General features: G+C 53.6%; 2 protein-coding genes across 2 annotated transcripts in view; both read left to right on the forward strand.

The window, feature by feature from the left end:
* Exd3 (exonuclease 3'-5' domain containing 3) overlaps window positions 1-4662 on the forward strand; it is a 41863-nt gene extending 37201 nt beyond the window's left edge. Inside the window, 3 exon segments of the mRNA XM_031373174.1 lie at window positions 2104-2131; window positions 4396-4508; window positions 4510-4662. Coding sequence (XP_031229034.1) covers window positions 2104-2131; window positions 4396-4508; window positions 4510-4611 — 243 coding nt within the window. The 3' untranslated portion in view covers window positions 4612-4662.
* Window positions 4663-9244: 4582 nt separating this feature from the next.
* Nrarp (NOTCH regulated ankyrin repeat protein) lies at window positions 9245-11854 on the forward strand. The gene has a single exon (XM_031369291.1). The coding sequence runs from the start codon at window positions 9636-9638 to the stop codon at window positions 9978-9980; it is 345 nt and encodes a 114-aa protein (XP_031225151.1). The 5' UTR covers window positions 9245-9635; the 3' UTR covers window positions 9981-11854.
* Window positions 11855-12159: the final 305 nt, after the last annotated feature.

Below are 12159 nucleotides of genomic sequence, written 5' to 3' on the forward strand. Positions count from 1 at the left end.
TCCTGGGCCCTCCCACACCCTCTAGGTATTCTTCCTGTCAGGCTGGCCTAAGGCATGCACACAGCTGTGCTGATCTAGGTTCAGGCCTTTGCTCAGCCTGAACACCCCCACCCCAACCCACCCCTGCAGGATCCAGTGACATCCCAAAGTTTGAAGCTCCTGGCTTCACACCAGTGGAGAGGCATTGTAACAAAGATCCTGGTGTGGGGCCTTGGGAAGTTTGAGAGAGCCAGCTGCTACAAACCTCCTCTCTGCAGAAGGGAGGCTGTTGGGCTCGCAGGTGCCGCTCAATATTAGGCTAAATTCTTCCAGAATGGTCACTATCTTAATGGCCTAATGTGTACTTGGCCATGATGGCCCTAGTGGCTGGTCTTCCTATGGGCTGCAAGCCTGAAGGTGGAGGGCGGGTGCTGTGAACAGTGCAGAACTGGCTTTTCCAGACCAGGCAGGGGCAGGGTTCCCTGGGCCCCACAAGGGTGACAGCAAGGCCCAAGAGCGGGCAACGGCCGTGGGAAAACCAGCACTCATGGTTCCCGAAGGTGGGGCCAGGTCCTTGTGGACAGCACCAGGCGTTTGCATGGTGGTGACTCAGCATGAGCCGGTTGCCTCACCCAGACTGCACACAGATCCTAGGAGGGCTAAGGAGCACAGAGGACATGCAGCCTCTAACTCTACTGATGCCCCACCTACAGAAGGACATGCTAAAGCAGAACAGGGACCTCTGTGGTGGTAAAGACTCCAGTGGCCACCAGTCCTCCAGCCTTCCCCAGCCTAGCCTAGGCAGTGGCTTCAGGCAGACCCATGGCTCTCAACTTGAACACCTGCTCCAAGGTACTCAGAGCTGTACCCAGAGACCAGGTTGGGTGAAGTGATGGGGACAAAGGAGGTGCCCTCCATGAGTAAGGGGCTTCATGGTGGGAAATCTGGAAGCTGGAGCAAAGGCAGGCAGGTCCTAGCTCCCTACCAGCCCCAGCCCAGGCCCCTGGCCAGCGGGGGCTGCAGAGCTGAAGTGGTGGCTAAGCCACAGGTAATGCAACCTTGTGGTGTCGAAAGGCCCGTGGGAAAAGGATGTGTGGGTGGGGCAGGTGCCGCCCAGTATGGCACACCCTGAGGCTCCAAATGTGTTCTTCCAGGACACCTGCCTGGCTCACCCAAAGCCCCCAAGAGGGGCGGGGGCATAGCATGATCACTAGAGAGCTAGCTGTCAGTAACCTCCCTGCCCTCCTTTGTGACTCAGGGACCCTACCTCCTTTCAGTTGCTCTGACACCCAAAAGTACATACTTCCATAGACACACACATGACTGCCTAGGACTCCTCCCCAGCTTGTCCTGAAACTCAAACTCACTTGTGTAGGTAGCCACCAACTGGAGGTCATGAGAAGGGTCACCTGGGATTAAGTCCCCCCTTCTTTGCCCTGGTCAATGGCAGTAGTCAGGGTAACAGATTTGGAGTTGGGGTACAGCAAGGAAGTCCTAACAGGCCTTAGCTGGACCCTCAGATGCCCTAGACCACCACATATCCAAGATGCCCAAAAAGATCCAGAGTGGGGTTTGTTCCTCACCCACCAAGGACTTGAGGGCTGCAGCAGAACCCTGGGGCTTTAGCAGCTATCCCGGAAGTTATAAATACAGACAGCAGCCAGAGGATCCAGGGAAACCTGCTGCTCTTCACAGTGACCCTTCATCTCACACATGAGCCTGGCTGTCCAGGAGGGTGCAGGCCTGGCTGTTCCCTAAAGGGTCTGGGTCTAGAGGTGATCTAGGCAGTTTCCAAGGTCTTGGGGCCAGACAGTCCGTAGGCTGGAGACAGGCCCTGTGCCCTAAACTTAAATGAGAAGTGACAGGCCTGTGTGCAAATCAACCCACAGAAATAGAGGGCATGGTTGGTTTAAGCACAGAAGAGAAGAGTGCTGAGTGCCCCAGCTTCTTGGTCTGCAGGGTCAACTGCATGGGGAATAGGCCACAGGGCTACAACCCTTACCTTATGCACCATTCTTCACATGCTTACTGGTGAAGAAACTCTCAACTAAAACTACGTGGGTTTGGAGTTGGGGTACAGCAAGGAAGTGCTAAGCATTACTCGACACCCTCTTGGCTGCCCAGGCCTGCAACAGTGACCAGTACCTTTTTTGTTTGTTTTGTTTTTCGAGACAGGGTTTCTCTGTGTAGCCCTGGCTGTCCTGGAGCTACTTTGTAGACCAGGCTGGCCTTGAACTCAGAAATCGGCCTGTGTTAAGATCTCCTTCTCTGCAGATCTTAAGGTACTGGTCAGCCGGGCGGTGGTGGCGCACACCTTTAATCCCAGCGCTTGGGAGGCAGAGGCAGGCAGATTTCTGAGTTTGAGGCCAACCTGGTCTACAGAGTGAGCTCCAGGGCAGCCAGGGCTACACAGAGAAACCCTGTCTCGAAAAAACAACAACAAAAAATCTCCAGAGTTGATGGAGCAACTGATACAGCTCAGTGATGATCAGGGGACTGGAGCAGAACAGGTAACGGGATCCCTGAAGCAGATGGGAGTCTGGGGGTCCTTCAGAGGTCGATCTCAAGAGTGGCTGGGAGGTGCTCTAACCCTGAACTTCCTGGGTACTGACATGTAGAAGGATGGTAAGCATGGAGGCCCAGTGACCTGTTCCTCATGCAGTTGACCCTGGTTTAGGAAGCTGGGACACTCAGAATCCCTTTGGAGTCAAGTCAACCATCCCTTCTATTTCTCTGGGTCCGCAGACTGCTGGATGCATTGCACGCTACCAGCTGCCTGGCACAGTGACACAGGCCAGTCAGGTGCTTTAAGTTCAGGGCACAGAGCCTGTCCCCCATTGCAGTGGGCAGATATACAAACCCTTCAGTCTGTGTAAGTTAGCTCTCAGTTCTCCATAAGTTGCCTGGGAGTAGGTGGACTGAAACTCTCCCCTCTTGGGGTCACAAGTTGCGGCTTGGCAGGTAGCCTCGAGTGGAGACCTCTGTCTTGCATTTCCTTGCAAGATGGCAACTAGACAGATTAGCTGATGTCACAGAAGTCTGCAGAGTAAAAGTGGAGCTCCACAGGCTGGATGGGGGGCAGGTAAGCCAGACAGAGGTCATGGCTTCCTAGGACTTCACTGCACCCATTCATGTCCTACCTATACTTGATCTGGGACCTTCTGTAAAGAAATGTTTGACAAACAAAGGAAAAGGTCACAGGAGTGGACAGGCTGCCCTTCTCATCTGCTACCCAGACTCTCTTCAGTTGCTCAGTCCTGCAGGGATCACTCAATTGGACACTGGCCCCTCTGCCCTCTGTTCATAGTCTGGCCAGGACCTGCAAAGGCCAGCAAAAACCATCCTCAATGTTTTCTGAGGCCCTGGGGGCCCCACCCTGGTACTGGCTGATTTCGAAATGGGCTCTTTGGCTGTGGGCTTATCTCTTTATCACTACAAAAGGTCTGCCCCACCCCCACCCACTGGTTCTCAGGCCCCTGGATCCCTAATCAGCAGATCTCATGCCCAGGACTTGTTTCCCAGGGACCTTTGAGCCCTAAGAATGGCCCAAAGTTTAAGTTCCCTGGGGAGGAACCCAGAAGTACCAAGGCTTCTCAGCCTCTGCTCTTTGAACTCTCCATTTGGAAGATGGGAGCAGGGCAGTGAGGCAGGCACTGAAATAACAGAGATTAAGCTCACAGTGGCCTTCTGGGCACAGGTGACTCTGTGCTCCTTAGGACAGTTCCATCAGGCCCTATCATTTTTTTTTTTTTTTTTTTGGTTGTGAGCCTAGCCTTTAACGGCTGAGCCATCTCTCCAACCCCCCCCCTTTTTTTAAGTTTGTTTGTTTTGTAAAGATTTGTTTATTTCATGTATGTGGATGCACTGTCACTCTCTTCAGAGATGCCAGAAAAGGGGCATCGGATCCCATTACAGATGGTTGTGAGCCACCATGTGGTTGCTGGGAATTGAACTCAGGACCTCTGGAAGAGCAGTCAATGCTCTTAACCACTGAGCCATCTCTCCAGCCCCCACCCCCATTTTTAAAATTTTTTTGGGGGGGGGTTGTTTTGTTTTTCAAGACAGGGTTTCTCTGTGTAGCCCTGGCTGTCCTGGAACTCACTCTGTAGACCAGGCTGGCCTCAAACTCAGAAATCCCCCTGCCTCTGCCTCCTAACTGCTGGGATTAAAAGGCGTGTGCCACACTGCCCGGCTCCTATCATCTTTTAATAGGAGATGAAGCCACCAGGAGCAAGGACTCAGATGGAACCATATGAGTTCTACAGAAGCTACTAGAGGGAACAGGACCTTGAGCACAGCTAGTGGATGCCTTGAGCCACCTGAGAAATCAGGCACTGTCTCCCTGCCTAGACCTGATCCCAGAGGAGGAGGTGGGGGCAGTGATGCACCTATGATCCCACTTGAGACTGGGCAAAGCTAGAGGACACATAGGCCAACACTTTAGCTACATGACCAATGGCACACCACTGCGGCTGGCAGGAGTCCTATCTGGCATGCTAAAGAAGCTTCAGCTGCAACATTTCTACTGTTTTTGAGCAATGTGGCAAGATTTTCTGGGATAGCTCCCACCTAGGCCTCATCATCACACACTTCCATGAGGTCCTGGAGAGGCCCTCAACTGCTATGGGCTAAGCCAGGCTCCCAGCACAACCAGTAGACCTTTTTAAAAACAAGGCAGCCAGAAACAGCCAAACAATAAACCTGAAAAACATTTTGTGATTCAGGCTGTAGCCTTGACGGTTTGCTTAGTCTATCCCCTGTGCCTATGCCAAACCCTTCCTCATGCCTTCAAGCTGCTAGAGACTCCAAAGACAAATGGATTTCTAGATGGCCAGGGTTCTTAGGCCCTGGATCCAGGTGAGACCCATAAGATCTCTGTCACCCTGGATCAGGCAAAGGTGACTCTCTGAGGAGAGAGAAGAGCAGCCACTATAACCTACTGGGAGGCTGGAAGCACCTGGCTACCTACTAATACAGCAGGACTCTCACTCATGCGATGGGCCCCTCCCTTGTCACAATTGCCCAAAAGTAGATGCTGCTGCCTCTGCTCTCTGAGGAGGCTGAGGCCCACATAGCTAAAGCTAGCTTCCTTAGAGGATCTGAGGATGCTGATGTCAGGGATCGCAGAGGCAGGAGACCTAATGGGAACGAAGGGAAAGGGGAAGGGAGGAAGGAGAAGACCCAGGATGGAGACTCCTGCATTCAGCCAGCCTGCAGCCAAGACATTTGGTGTTCTAGTAGCCTGCCTCCTCCTTGCTCACTCCCCAGGAATGTGCCACCTCCACCCCTTGCTCACATCCCTTTCCTTTGCTTCCTGCCTCAAGCGGAAACCAGCTCAGATTTGGCTGAAGAACCTAACAGATGCCTTCAGGCAAGGTTCTGAGCATTCTTTCTACCTAGTGCAGTGAATACCTACAGATCCAAGTGTGTGGTATTGGAACAGCCCACCTGGGACCTCCCGAGAGTCCATGATGACATGCCACTCGCCCAAAAGTGCCTGGGATCTGCATCTCAGCCCATTCTGCCTAGAGCAACCTAGCTGACACTTCATAAATGAGGAGACCTGGGCAGAGACTGCAGCAACTCCCAGTGCCCCTCTGAGCCACCTCTAATCCAGACCTTCCACTCAACCTGTCAGGCAGCCTTGGAGCCTGAGGTGAGCATCCCAGTGTTGAGGGGACCAGGGGTAGAGTGTTCCTTTCCTCCAGCAGGGAGACCCCTAGCTCTGTGTCCTCTCCTGGAAGAGTTCCTAACCACATTCTTCCCTACTCCTGGATTACAAGGAAGCATCAAGGAGCCTTTAACTGCTTCCCAGCACAGCTGCATCCTAGGCAGCTACAGGACAAAGGTGAAATGGAGGAGAAGATCTGGCCATGCTGTCCACCTTTGATCCTGCCCTTAGGCCCATCCTCGGGACAGCCATGCCCACTGTCCCATGTGTTTCCCTTGCCTCGCCTCCTCTTTGCTGCTGAGCACAAGGCTCACTTTTGGTGAAGCACTTCCACCTTTGCCAGTTCAAGGGGTTGGAGGCTGTTTGCCCCATGCAGGTTCAGGCATTGGAGACTAGTTGCAATATGCCTTTCTCAGCTGCACAGACAGGTTGCCTTGAGGAGTGGATATAATCACAGTGTAAAAGAACAGCTATGTTGTCCATCCAGTGTTGGCCTGCCATGCTGAGTGGCATGGACAGGAGCCTGGTCACAGTGATTGTCTGCTGCAGTTCCTGCCGGCCTCCTTCCTCTGCTCTGCCGGCTGGCTGGAGCTCAGTGTTTGTTATTTGATTCCTATCCTCTCTCTTCTACCAGGTGTCTGGGCTGCTGGGAAGAAACACTCTCCTCTTTCCCACGCTCCCCAACACATTTTAATGAATTAGCTGGAAGCCCCGCCCCCCACTGCCCACTGGCCTCCCTCCCCTGCTCAGTGCCTTTAAGGTGGCTGCAGGCCTGGTCCAGCTTTGGCCAGCTGCCCTGTCTGTGCTGTCCTCCTATGGCCTCTCAGATTGCCTGGACTACCCCACCCAGATTTCTCCAACAGAGATTCCAGAACACTGTACATGCTACCGCTTCACAGCATTACTTTCACAGCTGCTGGCTGCTAAGCACCCACCTAAGCAAAAGCCAGGCATCTGGAGGGAGAAGGATGCCCTTCCCAGTGTTTCCTTCTAGGAATGAGCAGATGGTGGTCAGGATGCTCCTGGACCAGCATTAGGTCAGAGGGATCAGGATTCCCTGCCTTAGGATCAGGCAGGGCATAAAGGTCAGAGTCCAGTATCACAGCCAGATGGGGGTCTCCTAGATCCCAAGCAAGCATCACAACACCGGAGCTTAATATAGGTCCCCCGAGACTCTCTGGGAGCCCCCTCCCCTCCCTCTCTTCAATAGCATGGAACAAATGTCCACCTTTTGGAAGTGTCCTCCAGCAAACACTTGGGTGGTGCTTACTAGAAACCAAATGCCCCACAGCCTTCCCCAAGCCCCTCCTTATCTGAGACAGCTACAGGAAGGCATGGGTGTGGGCCAGAGCATAGCTGTGGTGAAGGAGCATGAGCCAGCAGGGGATCCTGCAATCATCACCTAAGAAGTCCTTCAGGAAGCTGGTCATCCGGCTCCGTCCCAGCTGCACAGTGGTGGTGGCACATCAGGCACATCTGTCTGTCCTTTGAGTCTGACACAGGGCCAAATGTCCTCAGGATAAGCTTTTACCACGATAGGACTGCCACACCAGCCATGCTATTCTTCAAGAACTAGCTGAGCCTTCCAGCTCTCACAGCCCCTGTGGTGGCGGCCTAGCGTTCCCACACTGAGCTCACACAGGGCCCCTTTGTCTGCCGCCTGCTGCGGATGTCAACAGGACTTTTCTCCCAGGCTCTGTTCTGGGCAAGCATCTCAGATGCCCTTCCTCAGGCCAGGCTGGAGCCCACCTAGGTAGAGGCCTATCCAGGGACCCATTCACCTTCAAGGGACAGACCTGGGCTAGATGAAAGTAAGGGCTCTGCTCACCCCAAGGTGTGGTCTCTGACTCCTGCCTGTCTAATGCTTCCAACCCTTATGCAAATGCATAAAAACCATGGGCCAACCAGGAAGCAGATCCCATCCTCCTATGCTCCCAGAACTCCTTTTCTCCCGGCCCATCTTGTTGTGGGTTAGTCCTGTGACATGGCCTGCATTGGGGCATCATTCAGAATTCCCAACTGCATTTCAATCTACTTGCAAAGTGGGGAGAACCATAAGGGTTCCTCTCAAGATCTTGGAACAGTAGCCAGGCAGTGGTGGTGCAGGCCTTTAATCCCAGCATTTGGGAGGCAGAGGCAGGTAGATTTCTGAGTTCGAGGCCAGCCTGGTCTACAGAGTAAGTTCCAGGACAGCCAGGGCTATACAGAGAAACTCTGCCTCAAAAAAGAAAGAAAGAAAGAAAGAAAGAGAGAGAGAGAAAGAAAGATTAGTTCAACCCTGTCTCAAAAACAAACAAACAAAAAAGATCTTGGAACAGTGAGGCATAAGGTGTGGCTAGGGGACCAAATGGGCAGAACCCAATAGACCATGGATCCCAAGACCAGAGAGGTTTCCAAGCTGAATACACATGAGGTTCAGGTTCTCAGGTTTGCAGAAGGGGAGTGTGACCCTTAAACAAGTTGGCCTCACAGCAACTGGCCAAAGTTGATCACGGAGAGCATTTGCTCACTTTCTCCATTCAATTTAGCTATGGTTCCTCCCAGAACACAAAGTAAGGTTGGGGGAATGCCCTGGTGAGAATGATACAGTTCTGAGTCTCGGGCAGGAGCTTCCCCAGATGAGCCTGGCAGGGTGGTCTGCCCAGCTGAGGCTTACAGTTGCCTGCTTGGAATTCCCAGTTAGCTTCAGAAGAAATCAAGCCCTGACCTGCCCTGCCTTCTGCTCTGTCAAATCTTAAGATCATTCCTCCTTAATTTCCAACAACCACAGCGAAGCTATAAGCTGTAAAACATAATGAGGAAATGTGGAACCTTGCCTTCCCAGCCAGCCCCAGCACCTCCTGCCTCCTGGTCAGTTGTTAAGAGTGGTCAATAAAACGTGGGGCTTACGGTTTGGAAATGAGTCATTTCAGAACTCCCTCAGAGGGCAGTGCTGTGGGTCTCACAAGCCAGCCCTATGAGTCGCAGGTACATGCTGACACTGAACAGATGTAACACATAAGGAGTAGTGACAGACTGGCCACCGAGAAAGAGATAGTGAGGGGGAGGGAGAAGGGGAGGGGAGGAAAAGGGAGGGAGAGAGGGTGGGTGTGAGGGAGGCTGTGCCAGCCTGCCAAAAGAACCCCTACACTGGGGGTGTCTTAGGGGCATGGAGCTCCTTCCATCAGTGTGGAGGGGCCAAATACTATTGCTGCTCAAGCTCCCTGGTAAATTACACTTGAGTAGAAAGGACGAGAGTGATGGAGGACTACACAACCGAGCAGTTCGTGGAAATGCCACCTGTGAACGCCAGATCCAGGCCTCGGAGTGGCTGCGCGAGGAACTCCGCAACTCTCAACATCTATGAAGGAAGAAGAAAACTGCGGAAGGAGGTTATACACCGGAGCAACCGGACCTGGGATCCCGCAGTGGTGCTGGAAAACCCCTGAGGCCTCCTGACCACCCTAACTGTGCTAGCTGAGACCAGCGCCCTCTATCGTGGAGGGAGCAGCCGCAGACCCCGCCTCCGCCCCGCCCCCACGTGGGTACCACCCAATCGAAAGTGCCCTAGCGTGCACGTCAAGAGCGACCATTGTTATGCAAATATAAGACCCGTAAAAGACGCGGGGAAGCGGCGGGCGAATTAGAACTGTTTTGCAAAGGGACGCGGTTGGAGTTCAGCTGTAGCGAAGCCTAACCTCGAAGAGACCACGACTGCGAGTGTCGCGGCCTCCGGCTGCCCCAGATTCTGCGAACCAGCACCCAGCCCTGTCGCCCGCCCGCCCGCCCGCTTGGGCGCGGCTGGATGCAGCAGGGGTCCCGCGCCAGCGGCCCTCGGCCCCCAACGCCCGAGTGCGCAGGGGCGGCGTGCGGGGCCCGAGGGCGCAGCGCCCTCCATGCGCCGAGGCGTACCTCGAGACACGCCCCGAGACAGCCCGGGGCCCGCATTGCAGCCGCCGCCCGCGCTAAGCCGGGGCGCGGCCCGCGGCCCTAGCTCTGCAGCAGCATGAGCCAAGCCGAACTGTCCACCTGCTCGGCGCCACAGACGCAGCGCATCTTCCAGGAAGCGGTGCGCAAGGGCAACACGCAGGAGCTGCAGTCACTGCTGCAGAACATGACTAACTGCGAATTCAACGTGAACTCGTTCGGGCCGGAGGGCCAGACTGCGCTCCACCAGTCAGTCATCGACGGCAACCTGGAGCTGGTGAAGCTGCTGGTCAAGTTCGGAGCCGACATCCGCCTAGCCAACCGCGACGGCTGGAGCGCGCTGCACATCGCCGCTTTCGGGGGCCACCAGGACATCGTGCTCTATCTCATCACCAAGGCCAAGTACGCGGCCAGCGGCCGGTGATACCCACCCGGACCCCGGATCCTGGCCCTCACCCGCGTCGTCTCTGCTGTACCTTCCCGCCAACTACCTCGGTGTGCGCCAGGTTTGCTGGTCCGCGTGGAAATCGGGTTAGGTCTCTACGTCCGTCCGCGGCCACGACCAAAGTAGCGCGTCCGTGGCCCCCAGGGTTCGGCTCTCCGCAAGAGAGCGCCTCCCCTCGGCAGCCCTCTGAGCCCCGCGGGGCCCCTGAGCCTTCCCACGGCCCCCGACCGCCTAGAGGGTGGGGGCGGGGCGCAGGCTCCAGTACTGCATTTTGAAATTTGAGTCTCACACCGGGAGAGTTCGGAATCCCGAGATACCGGATCCTCCGCTTGAAGTGTTTTCTTCGGAAGGTAAAAGGCGCGGGCGGACTCGCACTCCCGCTGCCGTTCGTGAGACCCGCCCGCTCGCAGTGCGGCTCCCGCCGCTGGCAGCCGCCAAGCAACCACTACCGGACTCCACCATCTGCGCGCCCTCGCACTTAGGAAGGGGACGCTCCGGGTTCCTGATGTCCTCAACTATTTATCACGTGTGTGTATATTTGTGGGTGAAGTTTGTGCGCCTGAGTTTTTTGTTTGGAAATATTGTGCGTGGTTATGGGAGAAAGATGCATTTTTTTCCTTAAAACTAAAAACTTGAGTCTACCATTTTTTTGGTTGCACTGAAAATATCGCCTAGCCCTATGGTTTTCCCATTGCTAGCCCCTCCCCCACCGAGTCTCTAATCTTCCACACCTCATTCCTCTGTTCCTCTCCCTGGATTCTGAGTTTAGGGAGCCCAGGATCTGTGTCCCTTTCCCCTCCCGTGAGAGGCCACCATTCCCCACACTGGCTGGTTTAGCAAAGTTCCAAAGGGATTTTGAAGCCCGCGTGGCTGGGACGTGGGGATTCTGAGAGCATGTTACCCTTCCTAGTGACTTCTATTATAGTTAATAGTCGGTTGCACACTTTTTTAAAAAAGGAAATGAATTTGCCACGATTAAATGTCATAACATTTATGACAGACTATAAAATATTAACATGTTTTAAAGCCAAGTTTTAGATGTATCTTTTGAATCTTGGTTATGAACCCAGTTTTAAAGGGCGTTGTCCAGCGTTGTGAAGGCTGTTGTGTACGCATATTTATATTTTTATAAAATTCCTATAAAGACTGTGAATCTCTCACGCTATTGCTGAATGAGTGGAAAGGCTACGGTGCTCTTTCTGCCTTCCCCAATCCCCCTCCTTACCCTCAAACCCTGCTCCAAGGCCCTATTATGATCTGAGGATCCAGCCATGAGGGAGGGGCTGTGCCTAGGACCAGGGCTGGAGGAGGGGCTGGAGCATCACCGGCTGTCCCTGAAAGGAGACTTCCTGGTTTCTGTGGTTCCAATTTTCTATGCAACCCCACACCCCTTCTTGTTTTGATCCTGGGTAATAAAAGGGAGGCTGAATTATTCAAATTTAAATGAGGTTTCCCCTTCGTAGAAGTGCTGCTGACCCTGCGTGCAAAAATGGGGAGCACTTGAGGACACAGGTGGGTGGAGCCCTTTGTGCCGCCTGGCCATATTCTTTGGTCTTCTGCGCTTTTATGAACCAGTGTGGGAGGAATAGTGATAATGTCGTGAAACTGGCAGACATTGAGGCAAGCACGGATTACTTCAAAAGGAGTTCTGTATGGTTTTTCTACATGCAAATGCCTTTTTAATTATGTTAATTAATGTTAAAACTTCCTAGGCCTATGTTGAAGCTTCAAATGGGTCCTGGTTGGTCTCTTCTATCTGTTTGAAGTCTGTGGCACACTCCTGAGCGTACGATATAGACTTGTAGCCCATCGTGAAAAATTTATAAATAAATTTTTCATTGGTCTTTTTATATTAAAAAATACTGGTTCTTAATTTTGGCACAAGTCATGGATCCCCTCTAAGGGGATGAGGATTGGGCCATGGTATGCTATCTTCAGCTAATGGGTGATGGCTGCTTGGCTTGTGAATCTAAAGACCAAGCTGGGTAAAATGTGAGCTCAGACTAGCTCAGCTGTCAAGTCCAAGACAACCACGGGGGCTTCGGGAACCCAGATGCCACCTCAGGAGCTCGTATCTCACCTACTTCCTAGTATTGACAGTGGCTGAGACCTCCCCATGAAATATTTGCTTATAGCACTTCATGCTTCCTACCCAGCC

The sequence above is a fragment of the Mastomys coucha genome, unplaced genomic scaffold, assembly GCF_008632895.1.
Source record: "Mastomys coucha isolate ucsf_1 unplaced genomic scaffold, UCSF_Mcou_1 pScaffold15, whole genome shotgun sequence".
Taxonomy (NCBI): Eukaryota; Metazoa; Chordata; class Mammalia; order Rodentia; family Muridae; genus Mastomys; species Mastomys coucha.

Bases quoted from the DNA above. Each gene is read 5' to 3' on its own strand.
- Nrarp (XM_031369291.1), top strand. From the start codon at position 9,636: ATGAGCCAAGCCGAACTGTCCACCTGCTCGGCGCCACAGACGCAGCGC.